The sequence below is a fragment of the Meles meles genome, chromosome 7, assembly GCF_922984935.1.
Source record: "Meles meles chromosome 7, mMelMel3.1 paternal haplotype, whole genome shotgun sequence".
In the NCBI taxonomy this organism is placed as follows: domain Eukaryota; kingdom Metazoa; phylum Chordata; class Mammalia; order Carnivora; family Mustelidae; genus Meles; species Meles meles.
Genome location: NC_060072.1, coordinates 30,540,310 through 30,559,317, shown reverse-complemented (window position 1 = coordinate 30,559,317; position 19,008 = coordinate 30,540,310). Strand labels below are relative to the sequence as shown.

At 48.0% G+C, this 19,008-nt stretch overlaps 1 protein-coding gene across 1 annotated transcript; it reads right to left on the bottom strand.

The window, feature by feature from the left end:
* Positions 1–7,750: 7,750 nt before the first annotated feature.
* DUSP6 (dual specificity phosphatase 6) lies at positions 7,751–12,983 on the bottom strand. The gene is made up of 3 exons (XM_046012507.1): positions 11,374–12,983; positions 10,335–10,772; positions 7,751–9,271 (listed from the first exon to the last, which is right to left on the bottom strand). The coding sequence occupies exons 1-3, from the start codon at positions 11,771–11,773 to the stop codon at positions 8,964–8,966; spliced, it is 1,146 nt and encodes a 381-aa protein (XP_045868463.1). The 5' UTR covers positions 11,774–12,983; the 3' UTR covers positions 7,751–8,963.
* Positions 12,984–19,008: the final 6,025 nt, after the last annotated feature.

Below are 19,008 nucleotides of genomic sequence, written 5' to 3'. Positions count from 1 at the left end.
GGACCCACTACTTGCTGAGGACATCTGAAATAGGGTGGCAGCAAACTTGGGGGACTGAGTGCTTAACCTGTGGGCTCCACCTCCAGGTACATGGTGTTAGAATTGAATTCAATTGTAGGATGCCCAGCTGGCATCAAAGAGAATTGCTTTATGTGGGAAAAACCTCCACGCATTTAGTGACCAGAAGTGTCTGAAGAAAAGTTTTCTGTGTGAGTAGTCAAGGAGACACACAGAAGAAAGACTCACAGGAAGGAAGATCTGGAGTGTTTCCAGTTCCGGATGTAACTGAGAGGCGAGGCTGACCAAAACCCCAAGTATTTCTACACTCTGCAAAGTCTCTTTAAATGTCATCCCCCGTAGCCCTGAGCATTCTGATTTTTTCCTCTCTGTTCTATACCTTGAGAAATACTTTTGCCAGGCTTTCTAAGGAATTTGTCTTTTCCTCTTCCAAAACTAGACATAATTCATCACCTACAACTCTGGCATCCTTTCCGCTCCTCTGTGAAAAACCACCCTGTCTTCCATACTTTTCAAGATTTAGTACACCCCAAAACATTTCTACACCAGCTCCACACTCAGTCTAAATCATCAAACATGGCTCCTTTCAACTCAACTCTCTGACGCTGTTTTCATGGGTATTAATAGTTTCAATCAGTAGTTTTTACACATTTTCAGCCACAAGTCCCTTGATAAAAAAGCCACGGGCCTCTAAGACATCCATGTAAGATTTTGCACGTTGGCCATGAGTTTTTGTCATTGTCTTCCTGATTTGCACCCTTTAGAATTATAGAGGGTACAACCTGCCTCAGAATGCAGCTATATCCTTCCCTGAGGAGGAACAGAGGAACAAAGTTTGAAAAGCATTGCACTGATATTTTCAGTGCAGGTAATCAATAAAAGACCCATCTTTAAACTATCAAAGCTTTCCTTATATCAACACAAAAAACAAGCAAACAAACAAACCCATAAGGAACTCAACTGAAAACTTGGCAAAAGATCTGACTAGACACTATGCAAAATAAAATATCCTTTAGCCAATCCACATAAGACAAGGACTCACGCTCTTGAGGAATGAGATGGTAAAAATTTAAATCATAGTAAATAATCATTTCACTTCCACCAAATAAGCAAAAGCTAAAAACCCTGACAGTATCAAGTGTTGACAAAAATATGGAACAATATGGAAATTCAAATACTGTTGCTAGTAACGTGAATTGGCACAACCACCCTGAAAACAACTCATCATTCTCTGAAGGTGGGGATCTACACAGTCTATGCCTATTTTACTTCCTTTATACCCCAGGGAAACATGTGCACATGTACAAAAGGGGACATGCACCGAAGTCATCTTAGCAGTATTGCTCATGGTAGTTAAAAATGGAAAAAACTGGGCACCTGTGTGGCTCAGTTGGTTGAGAACTGCCTTTGGCTCAGGTTATAATCCCGGACTTCTAGGACTGAGTCCCGCATCAGGCTCCCAGCTCCTTGGGGAGTCTGCTTCTCCCTCTGACTTTTTCCTCTCTCATGCTCTCTCTCACTCATTCTCTCTCAAATAAATAAATAAAATCTTTTTTAAAAAAAGGAAAAAACCCAAATGCCTATGGAAGTAAGAATGGTCTACTGTAATGGAATATTATGAAATACTATAGAGTACTGTTTGTCTTGAAAACAATGAACTTCACAGCACTTGATACCTTTGGTGAATTTATCTCAAACATAACATTTTCTCTTCTGAAATGAAAACATGAATATTCTTTTTGAAAACTATGTTATATTCTATTTTATGGATCAGTCCTTTCTTTTAAAGATTATTATTATTATTATTATTATTATTTTAACAGAGAGAGAGATCACAAGTAGGCAGAGAGGCAGGCAGAGAGAGTGGGGTAAACAGACTCCCCACTGAGCAGAGAGCCTGACGCGGGGCTCAATCCCAGGACCCTGAGATCATGACCTGAGCTGAAGGCAGAGGCCCAACGCACTGAGCCACCAGTGTCCCTTATGAATCAGTCTTAATGATTATTTTGATGGTATTGCTCTGTTGTGAATGTTAGAGGCAGATGAAAAAGGGCTGGATTGGGAAAATATTTTCAGCAGTTATTGATAACTATAATTTTTTTTTGTTTTTTGTTTCTTTTAATTTATTTATTTGACAGAGATCACAAGTAGGCAGAGAGGCAGGCAGAGAGAGAGAGGGGGGAGAAGCGGGCCTCCCTCTGAGCAGAGAGCCGGATGCCAGACTCCATCGCAGGACCCTGGGATCATGACCTGAGCCAAACTCAGTGGCTTAACCCACTGAGCCACCCAGATGCCCCAACAATTATAATGTTTTTAAATGGGGTCCTGAGACTAATTTGGGGCCTCACTATTGCTTCTTATGGTCTTACATTCAAACAGTTTCCATGTAAGATGTGACAGACTGTGTTTTCCCCAAATGGCTGCAATAGTATTTCCCATCCCATGCGCTCTTCCAGAATCCTGCCCCTCCTGCGTCTCCTCTCTTTGAATGGTGGTAGATCTTGGCATACAGCCAAAGTAACCGTTGAGCCTATATTCTAAAAGTCAATGCCGTTTCTACCTGGCTCTCACTCACACTTGGAGTTTCACCTATGGAACTCAGACACCGTACTGTGAGAAAATTTAGGCCACGTGGAGAGGAACCAGAGTCCCTGGCCCTAACCCGTGGCTGAGTGCTAGCGGACAGCCAGCACCCACTTGCCTGCCATGGGAAAGAGCCATCTTGGAAATGAAGCCTCTGGCCCACAGTAGAGCTGCTCTAGATAAGACGACACTGAACAGAGATCAGCCTTCCCTGCAGAGGTCTGCTCAAAGGCAGACTTATGAACAAAATAAATGATTGCCATGGTTTGAGGCCACTAAGTTTTGGGGTGGTTTTTAATATAGCAATAATGACTGGAACATAAGGTCAAGGGGCATTTCTGCTAAGGGGCACCTGGGTGGCTCAGTTGGTTAGCTCTAATCGTCCTGGGAGCTATGGGCTCCCCCCAAATCCCCTTCTGTTCCCTCTCCTCTTTCTTCCTTCTCCTGTTCATATTTGCTGTAGGAATTACACTGGACCTAATGAAAAATGCTGATCTAATAAATATTTAGGTTGTCTCCAAAAGCAGGAAAGAGGGAATTCTAGCTTAGGAGAAGCAACTTTTCTCAGACTTGCTTGATGCTTTTTAGGATGTTATCAAATCATGAATATTTTCTCTTTCTTCCTTTGTGTGTCCAAGGGTTTATTTTTGAAGATAAGGTGGTCCAGAACTTCTCTTCACTAAGAAGCTTTAGCAATATATACATTCTGGAAAGGTATTTTCCATGACAAAACAGGGAAGTGGGTGGGCCAAACTGCATACATATGGCCTATTAATCCTCTCCTGTATAAAATACCATGTCTCAAATGTTATTTTGACTACTGCAGCACGTAAGGACATACAAGGACCTGTCCCATAGTTCTTTGGGGGTTCTGCTTTGATTTGGGGGCACGAGCAGAGAGATTAAGCAATCATGCTTAGAAGTGTGGCATTGCATGGGTGCCTGGGCCCGGGGCGGGGGGGGGGGGGGGGGGGGGCGCTCAGTCAGTTAAGCATCCAGCTCTTGGTTTTGGCTCAGGTCAGGATCCCAAGGTTGTGAGATCTAGCCCTGCGTGGGCTCCATGCTGGGCATGGAATCTCTTTGCCATTCTCTCTCTTCCTCTCCCTCTGTCCCTCCCCACCACCCCCACCCTGCCCCAAAAAAGAAAGAAAATGAGATTACCTTCAGCCTTCAAGGGCTTGGTAACTCTTCATTGCCTTTTATTTTAACCTTGTTTCATCGAATCAGTACAACACAGATCAAGGCCTGGATAAATATTTGTGAATTGTTTGAACTTTGTTCTGTGCCCCTAAATACTCTTAGGAAATCAGTTCTGGACTTTAAAGAAGTTTGAAGATCCCAACACCAGAACTAGACTGATCAGGGCCAGTTGCGGTAAGAACACAAGAGGAGTGAGGGTATTTGAAAGTCTGCAGGATCTTTTGGGAAATGATTATTACTGTGTGAGCACCTGCCAACAAATGTATACCCAAAGTAATTCTTTTGAAGCAGTTTAATCCAAAGAATGATTTTTTAAGATGAATGTTCGAGAATACTTAACAGCCAGCTACTGAATAATGTGCCCATGCTGTGTTTGACTTCTCCAATGATTTCTAATTTGCCTCTCCTCGTTTGCAGACCTTGCCGTATGTTCTCTCCCTCTCTCGTTACCTCCTTCCCCATCTCTTCTGCCTCCTCCCCAATCTCCCTGTCTCTTTCTCTCTCCTTCTCTCTCTTTTCCCTTCTCCCCTCTCCCTCTCTCTGTCTCCTCCTCTCTCCTCCTCCCTCCCTCTCTCCTCCTCGCTCACCCTCTCCATCGTGTGCGCGCATGCGCGCGCCCCCCAACCCAGCAGAGTGAGAAAGTAAATTTCTTTGGTGTCAGCTCACTGTGTGATCTTGAAAGGGTAGGTGGGCCAGGGGTCCGGGCCAGTTGGACAGCAGACTAGCCATGCTAGAGATCCTTAGGAAAATCCGGATTGTAATTTATGTGTTCATGGGCCCCAAGATAGAGCAAGTCCTCCACAGAGAGAGAAGATGGACGCCTCCAGGTGGACGCCACATCTCTCTGGTGACACAGCCGTGGGGGCCCTGTGGCTCTCTCCTGATTTTAATGTTGAATTTGGGTTTGATTGAGCAGGTCACTTAATCTCTGCTTCCATCACTTCCTCAGCTATAAAACAGGGTCACCACGTCCTAGCCGACATCGGGAGACCTTGTGAAGACAAGCAAAGACTGCTATTTATAACAAGAAGAGAAGAAGCGTCCGCGCTCGGTTCTACCACTTCCCATTCGATGACTTCAGGTGCTGTTGGTCTCTCTCTGTCTCAGTTTCCTCCCTGCAGCCCAAGGATGGTAATAGGAACCACGCCACAGGGCTCTTCTGAGGACGAAATGAGCTGATACTGTGCAGAGTTCAGTGTCCGATACCTTCCATAGATGTCACCTGTCCCTCCTGCTCTCTGCCTCACTTCATCATCAAACCAGTGTCGCCAATCCATGACCAGAAGGCTGGAATTATAAAAGAATCTTGGAATGACAGGGGAAGGCTCTCATTTTACAGACAAGAAAGAAGAAACCAGTGAGGCCGGGAGACTGGCCCAGGGCTCTCGGGTGCATGGGCGAGAAAGCACGAGTCAGAATTCAAGCCTCCTAATTGTTGGCTTGGGGGCCAGTCTCCAATGTTCACTCCTTTGGAGGCTGTGCTGATCTTTCTATCCCCAGATAACCCTTTCTCTATCTGATTTTTAACCTTAAGACTAGGTGATCTCCTAAACCCATGCATTCCCTAAGGGTCCTAGAGCCCCCAAGGAACCCGGAAGATAAGCTCCTCTCCGGAAAGGCACGCCCCAGCCCCCTGCAGAAGGCCAGAAGCAGTAAGGCTTCCTCCTGAGGAAGAGACCTAAGGAAGCCACTAACAGGGACAGCAGGTGAGGAGGGGGGCTGGCTGGGGAGCTGCAGCTGCTGGGGAAGGTTGCCCTGGTAACCAGCCGGGCTCCATTCAGGAAGCGAGCCCAACTCCAAGATGCAAAATGATCGCCTTCCCCAGCCCCCTGCAAGCATAAAGGAGCCGGAGGGCTGGAGGTAAGGCCAGGAGAAAGGCAGGCTCAGGGCGAGGTGGGGGCCCACGCTGTCAGTTACAACCTTCCACCTTCCACAGAAGAAAAAGAAAGCAAGAGAATAGCTCTTTGAATCTTCTGGCCCGAGTGAACCATAAAAACCACCCATTTAATATGAGTCCTTTTGTGGCCATAGAGGGAAGCAGGCACCCCTCTGTTACCAGCCTTATGAAACAATATGCCAGAAAGGGGGAGTGGAGGTGGGGAGAAATCCCAAACACTGCAACTTTATGGGGGCCCTAAACTCTTCTTGCTCCCGCTCCTTCATTCACACTGATGACAAAGACCATTTGCCACCAATTTATTGGAAACTTTTTTTTTTTTTTTCCACAGCTTGAGCTGCTTCAATGCGGGGAGCTCCTTCTCCCCAAATCGCTGTCAGACACTTGCTGAATGGGCCAGGCTCAATTATGCTCCCCCCACAGGTTCAGCTCACACTGTGACCCTGCATGGCTTCCTGCTATTCATATGTGTTACTTCCCCTTCGTGGTAATGGCTTGTGGCACTTGGCCAGAAAACATTATTAATTTCAGAAGTGGACTGACAAACAACAAACCCACAGTGAAACGAGAGGAAGTGCTGGGAAGGCCAGCTGTCGGCTGGAGCCCAGCAGTAGGAACCCGATGTATGCAGGTTCCAGGAGGAAAGGAGATGATAATCCGCAAAGAGGAAACGCACTAAAATTATCCACCGCCCGGAGTCAAGAAAAAAAGAAAGAAAAAAGGAAAGAGAAAAGAAATCAGAGAAAAGAAAGGGGAGGGTGGGGGAGGAAAGCACGCAGCTACTTGAGCTGCAGCTGGACAGGAAATTGCGAGCGCTGCTTGCAAATCCCCACTTTGAACAGGCAGTTTAGGGAATGCCAGGAGCGGAAACCGTTCAGAACTGGATTAACAGCAGCCAAGTTGAATGGCAACCCACTTCTCCTTTCTGAGCTCTGACTGACTTGAGGCACCCAAACGAGAAAAACTGAGTTGGTCTTTCTCTGCACTGTTTCTACTTGCTTTTTATGCACGCTTAGTTGCTCAAAGTCACTCTGGACGGTTTGATAGGATTGCTCTAAGATCAGAGCCATTTGCCTCCTAGAACGGAGATCACTAAACCATCCCTTTGGGGTCTCAACTTGAGCCCTGTGGGTGAAAAGCTCCTCTTTCTCCTCCAGGCAGGTAAAGAAATTCAGGTCATTTGAAAAGAGCCTGGAATGTATGTTCTAGTTCTTTTAATTTCATACACCTGCCTTTTATTTTGGTGTGTGTATTTTTAAACTTGGGACAAGGAGAGGGGATATCCCAAGGAAAATGACAGGGTACGAAGCCTTTATCTTGAAAGGAACTGTTCGAAACAACCTTGACATAAGGTTCCATAGTGGTTTCTTACCCACATGCTAAACCAGTGAAGCGCAAAGCACATTAGAACGGGACTGGCAAAGTGTGATCTCAAGTGCTAATGTGAGATTTTAAAACCCACATCCAGGCTCAGTGAGAAATTTGGCTCTGCCTTGCCACGTATATGAGAAAGGAAAGTGGCGGTGGTGGTGGAGGGGGGGGTGTTTGTCATCATTCCTGGTTTATTTGGTATTGACACCAGGATAATTTGGAGGTGGCATTGCCACAGAACAAACTCTGTCCTCCCTGGCATGTGTATTACTGTGTAGAAGACCCTGGCACAGGAGGAGAGAGGTTAACACTGTCTTCTTATTCAGGTACCCCCATTTATGACCAGTCATGAACAGCCAAACCTTAGACCTGAGCAAGATGTGCTCTTCGGCTTCATTTTTCTTCAAGAGCATTTCAATTTCCTTGAAGAAGCCGTAACTGCATTCATAAAGGATTGTTGGGACACATGATACAGGCAGTTCATTCTATGATGTCATCTTTATTTGAAGCCAAAGCCACCTGAACATTCCTGGGGTTGCTAAAAACATGGGAATTCTGCCCCACTGTTTCTGCAGGACTGTACAAGGCACAGGCATTCCCCCACTCAAAGATTCCTTAGAAGTATCATTTCACGTGTGGGTACGATGAAGGAGAGATTTAAAAAAAAAACACAAACACACATTCAATAGCCAAAATAGTTATTTATTAATAATTTAAGGTTTTACATTCTTATAATAAATTTCAGCTCAAAACTTTACACCACGAACATATGGAGCAACCGAACTCTCCCTTTTCACAATCATGTGCACTTACTTCACCCATCAGACGGGGACCCATGCTCACACACACACTTCCAGTTTTATACAAATTTCTTTTTTTTAAAAAGGAAAGAAACCAACCCAAAGTATTGCATTTGAGGTGATACTCCCTGAAGAATTTTGTACAGAGGTAATATACTGTTTAGCACAGCTGAAGTTAAAAAAAAAAGTGAGCCCATGATTTTGGTGTCTTTCCAAGATACCCCTTTGAGACAACACAAGCCAAAATATTTACAAAGGTAAGGCATAGTCAAACTACATTAAGAGGAAAAAAAAAAAAATCACAAGGAAGATATATGAAAGAGATTAAAGGCTGCACCATACCAAGGTCTCAGTGATAACAGCGTCCATGAAAAAATCATTCAGAGTTGGTGAAGTCGAGCATGCTGCAAATATATCCTTTGGATTAGGAAAGAGCAAACATCTCTATTTTTTTGTTTTAAGTGGCATACTGCTCTTTCTCCCTTTGGATGATTTCTTTTAAACCCATCAAAGAAAAAACACACACAGTTCCAACAAACACTGTCAAGTGATTGAAGATCAAATATTTACAATAATCAAATGGAGTATCAGATCCACTTTACGTATTATTATTTATTTTTGTTTTGTATTTTTTATATTTTTTGCAAACTGATACTACAAATACAGAGCTGAAACCTCTCTTTGGCTCCTCTATATGCAAAATTGAATCAAGTCTTCACTGAAGACAATATAGAGTCAGTTCCAGATGCAAAAGGAAACAGTCACACAAGGCCCTAAAGAATACACGCTCCTACCCCTACCATTTGGTCCTACCCTATCTACCTGGAAACCCTCAAATTCCAGTCCCTGCATGGGTAGGCTGTACACGAAGGTATGGAGCAAACCTATGGCCTGGATCTACGCGACATGTTCTGTTCTTCCAACAAGAGTGGAGCAAATCTCTCCCATTGTAATAACCAATTCCACATGTGGGAACCTTGTCTAATACAGACAACTGGACCCCTGGGGCCACATACAAAGAAAGCAGCCCGCTGATGCTGCCAAGAGAAACGGCTGAAGGAACAGACCCATCCCACCAAGGGGCGTGGGGCCTTTCACGTGGACTGCAGGGAGTCCACCTGGTAGACATTCTGGTTCGAGGGCGTCGTGAAATAGAGCTGCTGCGCAGGGACCCGATTGTCACAGGGGCTGCTGAGTCCAAGCGTCCTCTCGAAGTCCAGCAGCTGGCCCATGAAGTTGAAGTTGGGGGAGATGTTGGATTTCTTCATCTTGACAATGTCATAAGCATCATTCATTGACAGATTGAGCTTCTGCATGAGATAAGCCACAGTGACAGTGACCGAGCGGCTAATGCCAGCCAGGCAATGCACCAAGACACCACAGTTTTTGCCCCGGGCTTCATCTGTAAACACAAAAAAGAAAAGCAAGATTTCAGTAGAACCAAAACCCACTCTTTGTGAATGATCAGTCTAAAAACTGAATTTAAAAAAAAAAAGATGATGAGGACGATGGAAGGAAAGAGAAAAGAATCGTGTGTGGCTGTGGAACCCACAGGCAGCAGCAAATGTATCACTGCAATAAAACATGTACACTGGGCACAATTACATATTTCAGATATTTTCTGAAAAAGGAGCTTTTGTATTAAGTTTCTGCAACAACAACAACAAAAAAATCCTTAATGTGTGCATTCTTTGCCTCAGCATGTGAATCCCAGAAACCCTGCAAGATGGTCCTGAATGCCTTTTATACAGCCGAGCAGACTGCAAGGGTCTATTAAATTATTCTCCAACTGTTGTGCAGCTAACAATAGAGGTATTCAGGCATTTTAAAAGAGAGAGGGAAGTCACAGGGGACAGCCCATTAGGAGGAACAGGATGTCGACATGGCCTGAAAATGAGTTCCTTTGTAATAGGAAATGCATTACAATGCCTGGAGATTCGCTTCTCCAGGCTTCCAGCCCACAGTCCTTCCTGCTGGGCTCAGGTTACCCTCACTGTCTCACTGCTAACCCCTATCACAGTAACATTCAACTGGATTACAACATCTAGCATTCAGAGCGCTTTCCAACAACTAACCCCATGTCCTACAAAAACTCCCAGATCTTTTAAAATTATACAGCAATGCTAAAATTCCTGTCAGTAGTGAGTACTTCCAGCTAGCTGCCCCCAAATCCAAAAACTGAGAAAATTCTGTTGTCTGATCCTGTAGGGCTTGCTTTCAAATGACTGAATTCAAAGACTCAGGAAACGCCGTTTCAAATACACCTGTGGTCTGCAGCCATGTCAAAAGGCACTTTTTCTTTCCTTGGGGAGAAGGTAAACCAGAATTAAGAACCCCCTTGTAACAGTAGAGACCTGCACTCCAGCAGGCTAGCAAGCAACAAGAGTGATTAACAGCTTAAATTCTAGGAACGGCTAAGAATTTTGCATTTAAAAGTCTGAGGAAGGACGGTATGTTACTCTCACCTATGAAAGAAATAGCCTCGGGGAAAAACTGGGACAGGTTTTGACTCCAGTGATCCGAGATGGGGATCTGCTTGTATTTAAACTCTCCTGCGTTCTCGAAGAGATTCGGCAAATTGGGGGTGACGTTCAAGATGTACTTAATGCCGAACTCCTCCAACACGTCCAGGTTGGTGGAGTCCTTGGCACAGCCCAAATAGAGGAAGGGCAAGATCTCCACGGGGAAGGAAGGCTGGCTGTTGGACAGCGGGCTGCCATCCGAGTCCGTCGCGCTATTGGGGTCTCGGTCAAGGTCAGACTCAATATCCGAGGAGGAGTCGGAGCTGATCCGCAGGCCCCCGAGCCCCAGCACTGGCAACGGTGGCGAGCTGCTGCTACACGACCCGTCTAGATTGGTCTCGCAGTGCAGGGCGAACTCGGCTTGGAACTTACTGAAGCCACCTGCCAGGACGAGAAAAGCAGTCGTGTAACCTGAGATCCCGTAGTAGTTTTCACAGCTTGTGAGAGCCGCAGCCTGGTGCAGGAAACACCACAGCACCCTACGAAACCCCCGACACACAGAGCCAATTATAAGAGAAAGACACTTAAATGGGTACCCTTGGGAGTGGAACAAACAGGCCCGCCTCCCCTGGAAACCCTTAATCTTTTAAATCCGGAAATGCACAAAATGGCAACTTTTCTAAATATTTTGAGGGGCTAGGGGATGCAATCTGCACCCCCAATGACCTCTGCTGTCCTGCAAATCGTAATCCAAAATCGAACGATAGAAAGCAAGGACAGGCAGAGGATATTACGGGTAGGCAAGAGGAGACCTCGTTAGAAAGAAACAACCCGTGCCTGCGGCCGGAAGCTGGCGGATTCTGCGCGAGCCTGCTCGCCGGTGCGGGACGCCCGAGGTTCGCAGCCGGGAACCGGTGGAGCGCCCCCGGCCCGGCAGCGCGACTCGGCAGCACCAGAGGCAGTCCGCGTGCCTCGCCCGCACCCACAGCGCCGCGAACCCCGCCCGGCCCCGCGCGCGGGGCTCCCCCCGCCCGGCGCGTACCTTCCAGGTAGAACGCCCGGCAGCCCTCGTCCTTGAGCTTCTTGAGCAGCAATCCAAGCACCGACTCGCCGCCAGTGTTCTCGTTCCAGTCGCTGCTACTCTCATCGTAGAGTACTACCGTGTCGGTGCCGCAGCGCCGGGTGAAGCGGTCGCGGTCCTCGCCACGCGTGAAGAGCGCGCGCACGGGCAGGTTGCCCTTTTGCAGGCGCCGCAGCATGATACCCGGGATGGCCACGTTGATGGCCGACTCGATGTGCGACGACTCATACAGTTCCTGAGGCCGGCAGTCCATCAGCAGCAGCCGCTCGTTGCCCAGCTCCAACTGCTCGTTGAGCCACGCCACGGTCTTGCTGATCGCCATTTCCGACGCGAAGGGCACGGGTCTGAGCGTATCTATCATGGGGGTCGCGCTACCGGAGAGGGCGGGTGCCTACCAGACGCCCCTCGGGGCAGGCATAGGCCGAGCGCGCCGCACTAAGCTGCCGCTCTCCGAGCGGGGGTTTAATTCCACCTTGCCCTTCCCAGACCGGGTTAGCGGTTGGGGAAAGCGAGACAGAAGTGAAGCCGGCGGTTCCCTCTGCTCCCGGCTGCAGTCGCTCGCTCTCGGTGTCAATGAATCTCTGAATGAAGCTGCCCAGACAGTTTTGTTCCTCCCCAGTGAATGAAATCCAATTAATTCGGACTCCCTGCTACTAACAGGGGAGGGAAGGAAAGGGGGAAAAAAAAAAAAAAGTCCAGCGGCTCCTAATCCCTCCCTTTAAGGCTGCACCTCAAATCCGCCCGGCGTCTTTCTCCTCGAATTATTCAAACCTCGATTTGCTCACTCTCCCTTGGACTCAACCCTCGCACACCCCCTGCGCGAGGCTGCTCCTCAATGGATACAAACAGCGAGCGTCTCAATGGATACATTCTCTCCGCCAGCCAATAAGCGCGCTGCGGAAGGGGCTGTTGCCGTGGGGACGGGCCGGCTGGAACAGGTTGTGTTGATGAATTGTTAATGAGTTTGTCATTCACAAAAACGGAAAGGAATTTCCGCTCCGGATAAGCCCCAGTGCAAACAAGCTGCAACAGCGGGCTCGGCGGGAGGAAGGAGAAAGAAGAGGAGGCGTCGGCGGAGGAGGAGCAGGGCACATAAACCAGGGCACTTCAGTTGTCTCATGTTTCCTTCTGTTGAGAGTTCACACTTCGCGTCGGAACTTTTGCGCACAAATGGTGCAATTAGCAGGCACAAAAGCCCTTGTTCGTGACGCCTGCGCTCGCAAGCTAGCTTTAAGAAAACTTGTGCTTTTTTCCCCTTTTTATTCCCTTTAAACTCATTTGGACCGGAGTTCGCCTTAACCCCCCTTCTCCGCCCTCCTTTAGGCGGTGTGTGGCATTTGTTTGCCAGTTTAAAAAGCCCAGCTCTGTTTGCTCTGATGTTCTTTTAGCTGAGGCTGTGTTGGGGCTGGTGAACTGCCTGCGCTTTAGTGACCGATGAGGTGTTAAATGCTAATCCAACATCTTTCGAAACAAACTAGGATTTTGTTGTAACATTTTACAGCAAGCAAACAAACAAATGCCTGGTTGTCCAGATAATTGGAAGAAAGGGGTTTTTTAAATAGCATTTAAATTATTTGGTTTTTAAACAGTGGAGCCTGCAGAAACAAACTGGTTGGACAGTCCGAAGCTTTTATTCCTCTCCAGCAGCCTGGGGCGTTATGAGCCATTGTTCCGGGGATCCAAGTCCTCTCCCCCCACCCCCGCCTTTCCGCGCTCACCCACTGCGCGCTGGGGGGTTGCGCTCGTTAATCATTTCTGGGCAGCAAGCTTGGCTTCCGATAGAGGAGCCGGTCTGGCGGAGCTGCTTGGGCTAGGTGCATTTAGGGCGCTCGGGAGCCTGGCGGACTGTCCCCACCGGAGGCGAGGCGTGGGGAAGTCCGCCCGCAAGGCTTGCGGGGCCTCGGGCAGGCTCGGCGATAGGTCGCGTTGCACAGAGAGACCCGAGAGCGGGGAGTCTTCTGTCCCACCCCCGCAACCCCCTTCCCTGCGGGTCGCGGGGCACTTGCGGAGCACCAGCCGCGCCTGCGCGGTGCGCTCCTTGCCTAGCGCCCCGCCACCCCCGCCTCCTAGCTCAGCTGGTGCGGGGCGTGGGGCGACCCTGCGGAGGAGTGCGGAGCCAAATGCGCGACTCTGGGGTTCCGTCACGTCCTGGGGTGGGTGAAGAGCGAGGAGAAATGCCTGCCGAGACCCCGTGGCTCGCAGGGAGGGCTGGGAGGCGCAAGGAACGTCTCCGACGCCTTGCAGGGCCAGCAGGTAACTGGGAAAGTGCCGGCCAGGCCCGCGCGCCGGGTTCAGCCGAGGCGCCGCGGGGCGGGCTGGCCGGGAACCGGATGGAGGCGTGGCCGGGTGGGGGCAGCGGCGGCGAGAAGGCGCATTCCCGGCGCGGAGAGCTCTATTGTTATATAAAAGTGCCGGGGCCTGTCCCTCCTGAGCGGAAAACCACCTGTGTGCGGCCGGCGCGGTGCTGGGGCCGGGGGCGGGGGGCGGGGGGCGGGGGGTGGGGGTGGGGGAAGCTGCGGCCGGAAAGCGCGGGCCCTAATCCGGCCTCCCCTCCCTAACCCCCGGCGGAAAAGAGGCCGTGCATTGTCCCGCCGCCGCCGGGGAGGCGGAAGCGGGGGCAGCGGCTCGGCGGGGAGCGTCTTCCCCCGGCGCCCACCGAGAGTAGAGCAGAGGGCACCTGAGGTCGCGGGGTCTCCCCCAGCCAGACGCCCCGCACCCTCGGGCCTGCCTACTGACGCCCTTGGCTCCAATTTGCATTTTTAGTCACCCGCCTCTTCCCTGGTTTGGGGAATGTAGGCTAAAAAAAGGCGGTAGCGAGGCCCAGGTTGCCAATTTTGGAGCTCGGCTGCAAGCAGGCCGCCCCTGGAGGAGCGTGTTTGACGAAGGTGGGGGTTGCCGCGCGCCTTCCCCGAGCCTTTTTTGGGCATCCTTGGAATAAAATCCCCATATTTCCCTGGATATCATCTAGTTCCAACTGTAGGAGGCCTGCGCTGCAGTTGACGCCTCCGATCCGCCCCCACCTGTTACAGGCGTTCCCACCCCAAAACGTTTCAGTCACTGGGAACTGGGGGCTCTGCAGTTCCCCTGCAGGGGAGCTGCGAAGACCAAGATCCTTCAGCCCGGGATCTCTAACAGAAGAGACAGGGAGGGAAATCCGTTGTTACTTCGCTATTTTGAAAGTGCACTTACCTGAGCCTGGGCATAGATTTGGAGGGATTTTCGCAGTACTTCTCAAACCTGAAGATAGAGACACTTAGTTTGACCCACGCTTCTGAACCCTGCAGCGACGGAATGTCGGTCCTTCTCAGCACATTTTATCAAATGGCATTCATTCATTCAGACCACTCCGTTCTAAGAAGTGAAGCCTAAGGGGCCCCTGGAACGGGGTGGCCGTTGAAATTGTGCCCCTGTCCCTTCCTAAGCGTGTGTCCTTGGTTAAATCCGTTGTGACCTGCATCTTCCAGGTGCCATAACGAAGATAATGAAAATAATCTCTTCGTAGGAGCTCTGTGATGGTTGAATGGATGAGGTGCCCTAGAATGATGTTTTTATTGTTTTGAATTCCCAAACTGCACACTGTTCTGGGTCCTTATTTAGATGCCCTATGAGGCCTAACAGCCCACCTGGAACTCCCCAGTCTGCAGAGAAGCCCTCTGAGGAACTGCCCCAGGCAGTTTAAGCCGTCCCAATTCAGCTTTCACAGTAGGTGCTGTTACAGACCAGGGTCAAAGCCCTTTAACGTGGTTGGGGCACTGTACCCAGCTACCCTTCTGACTTCTCCCTAACTGGACCCCTTTCAACACCCTTTTCTCCAGCCACACCAAATTATTGGAGTAGAAATAATATATAACTTGGGCATTTACTACATGGAAGGCTTTCTCTCGATTTCTGTGTTTACGTGCATAATTTTGGTCTTCGGAAAACCCATGTAAATCACCCGCATTCACAGAGGTTAAGGAATTTGCATGAGGTCACTCAGTAACAAACAATGGGGGCGGGATTTGAGGCCAGACCCTGTTCAGACCATTAGGGATTACCACATACACATCTTATAAGGTATCATGGAGACCATCCACTGCACGGTTCCCTGCCAAAACTTGAAGGATTCAGTTCTGTGTTTTGAATTTTAACCACCAGGGCTTTTCCAGCTTCACATATCCTGTTGCACTGTCCCCATAAATGTCAAAGATCACAAGTTAGGCTTACTTCCCCGCTCCTTTAAATCCGGTGATTTTCTCTGCACGCACCTCGTTCTTAGTCAGCCATTCACTAAATGCTTCATATTTCTCTTCCTGAGAGTTCGTCTTGGGGTTTAATCCTAACAACTGCCATTATAATCTAGTGCGTCAGCACAGCACGTGGGCCTGGGTTCCAACCTTGGCTCTGCCACTCGCTAGTAGTTGGATAAGGGAAAATCACTTAGATTTCTGGGCCTCCATTCCTTCCTTCTTTCCTTCCTCCTTCCCTTCCTCCCTCCCTTCTTTCCTTCCTCCCTTCCTTCCTTCCTTCACTTATTTATTCTAGGTTCCAGGAAATCAGCAGGTAATAAAATGCTCAAGAATACCCACCGCCAAAGCTTACATTCTAGTGAAGACAGACAATAAACAAAATAATTATAGAGCATATTAGGAAGTAAAAGTGCTGTGGAGAAAGACAAAGCAAAGAAGGGAATTCAGCAGTACGTACAATTAGGAATAGTTACCCCTTCCTCAGAGAACAAGGAGAATCAGAGATGCACAAAAAGTGTAAGATACAAATTCAAAAGATGAGGTTTTTAAAACTCACTGCCTCATTCCTGCAGAAAGCTGACTCCCTGTTGCTGGTGATCTTGCCTTGAACCTCATCCTGGGCCTGTTGCCCGGGCTCTCGGGGATAAAAGCTCAGAAGAGTTCTAGCTACCATCAGGAAGGACCACGGCCCTCATTTCCGGAGGCCCCAGGTCTCTGCTGAGGGTATCATTCCTATCCAGAGAACTTTCCAGACTGGAGAGCGAAGCAGGTCATTCTTACTCCTCATAAGTGCACAGAAGCAACGTTATACATCCTGACTTCTCCGTGTATATGCATTTCTGTGCATACACCAAGCACCCGTGTTTCAATTCTTCCTTCTTTGATTAGGTGTTTCTCCCTGGAAATCTCCTTAAAAGTTAAGTCTTTTGTTTATGAATGTTTGCTCCCCTACTGGAGAAGCATTTCAACTCCACAGAAATTTTCCTGTGTTGGAGGACACTTGCAATTTACTAGGACCCAAAAGGGTTAGCATGACCTTTAATCCTCTTGGAGTAATCTCTGTGAATACAATAACATTTATTAACACATCATGTGAAAATAGTTCAACGGTTTTCCGTTAATAAGGAGAGAGTGTTTTGGAAGGTCTGACTTAAAATGTGGTCTTGTGACATATTCAGGATTCCCTCTCAGTGAGGAGCCCTCAAGGTGACAGCCAGTGGCTTTCTGAGCAGCTACATCTCAGAACAGAATTTCAGTGCGGTTGAGAAACGTGTCTGACATAGTCTGACTCAAAGGGCAGATGGGGTTCACAGAACTCAAGCTGAGCTCTTCTGGCAGGTGCCTTGAAAAGACAGTAAGTTATGTTTGAACAGCAGGAATCGTGGAACCCAGGAGGCCCCGAGGACTGTCAGTAGGAAACACGTGCTGCACATTTTAGGCTGTGCAGAAGCAACACCAAAGGGAGTTTTAGGATTTTTTTTTTTTAAGATTTTATTTACTTATTTGACAGAGAGAAAGATCACAAGTAGGTGGGGACAGACAGAGAGAGAGGGGGAAGCAGGCTCCCCGCTGAGCAGAGAGCCCTATGCGGGGCTCAATCCTAGGACCCTGAGATCATGACTTGAGCTGAAGGCAGAGGCTTAACCCACTGAGCCACCCAGGTGCCCCCAAAGGGAGTTTTAAATATGAGCCCCTAGTTTGCAGTTGAACAGCTTGTCCCTTAGTGAGGAGCTACAGGATCTAATTTACTAAGTGCAGACTAATGATTTTCCCAAACAATGTCGGGGCTGGTGGAGAGACAGGCCAGGATGGACAGCAACTAACAGGGAGCTAGAGAGCAGCAGAGCCAGAATGATGCAGCCACAGTCATGTCTAGGGAGTGGTTGGAGCTTTCCTGTAAACAAGATGGCACCCTCACACTTTGCCAGAATGACAGGACCTGAAGAAAAGTAGAAACTATTGTGAAATTCAGACCTTGACCCTGATCAGAATAAGCTTTTAAAAATTATGGGCTTCATCAACTTTCTTGTGTTTTTGTTTCCCATCACCTGATGGAATGCCCTTTAATGTACCTCCAGGAACTCTTGGAGACATCATCTAGAATTTTCTTTTTTTTTTTTTTTAAGATTTTATTTATTTGAGAGTGGGTGAGAGAGAGAGCACAAGCAGGGGGAGAGGCAGGAGAAACTAAAGCTTCTTACTGGGCTCAATGTGGTGTTCGATCTGAGGACCCTGGGATCATAACCTGAGCCGAAGGCAGATGCTTAACTGACTGAGCAACCCAGGTGCCCTAGAATTTTCTTTTGAAGCTAGACAGTCCAGCAAAGAAATTCATTTAAAGATACTAAAGTTGATTTCTTCTTTTTTTCAGATGGTTTTGTCCCTTTCCTTCCAGTGTAAAAACATTCATTGATTCTTCCCTCATATCTTTTATTTTCAAAAAGTAAGAAATCTAAAAGCATACGTAAATGTATATATAGGATGTCTTCAGGAAGCTGGCATCTCTGAGTACAGCTAAGTTCACTTGCGATTTTTTTGTTACTCTTGTTGTTTGGAAAAGGTACAATAACACCTTGTTTCCCACTGTATTATTCCAAAAGCCCAGCAATATCTTCAGTGGGAGATTAGGCTTACAATGCCTTCCAGGGAACCAAGGAAACTACCTGCAGTCATCCTTCCAGAAGCTCCCCAGTCACATCATGAGCATCATGGATGCTCCCTGGGCATTAGCCATGCTGCCTCTCCACACAGAAGATTTCTCTTCTGCCTCCTTGTGTGGGCCACCATTCCTCTGGTGCCTTTTCTCCTCCTCTTGTGTTCCTTTATTTGCCCAGATGTGAGAATGCAAATGTCTGTTGTGTAAGAGAACGAATTATTTTTCTAAGTAGGTTCTATTTTCTGTCAGCCCCTTTGCCTCAGCAGTCAGTGAAAATGTATATGTGTGTCCACAATACAAGGCATGCTTTAGCTTAATTGTTGAATTTAAGAACTCACAGATCCTCCAAAATACACTGAGGGAACCCCAGGGGCCTCCAAACTCCATAAATAGAACTGCTATAGGCCGTTTGGTGCGTTAATTACAAAAGATATACTTGGATATACCGTCAAACCAACAGACAAATATAATGGCTTCAATCTGTTTTACATCCAGCTTTGTATATGTCAAATCTAACTACTGCCACAATAACTCTGCTGAGCAGATACAACATCACCATAGTTTTATAGTGGAGAAGCCTGGACTCAGGTGTCAGGTAATTACGCGGGAATCCAAACTTTACATCTCCTTGAAAGCCTCTTGAGTAAGTATGTTTTGCTCCCTAATCGGTAGGAATAGCCCTCAAGCATGTACCCTGTGCAGCCTGTTACA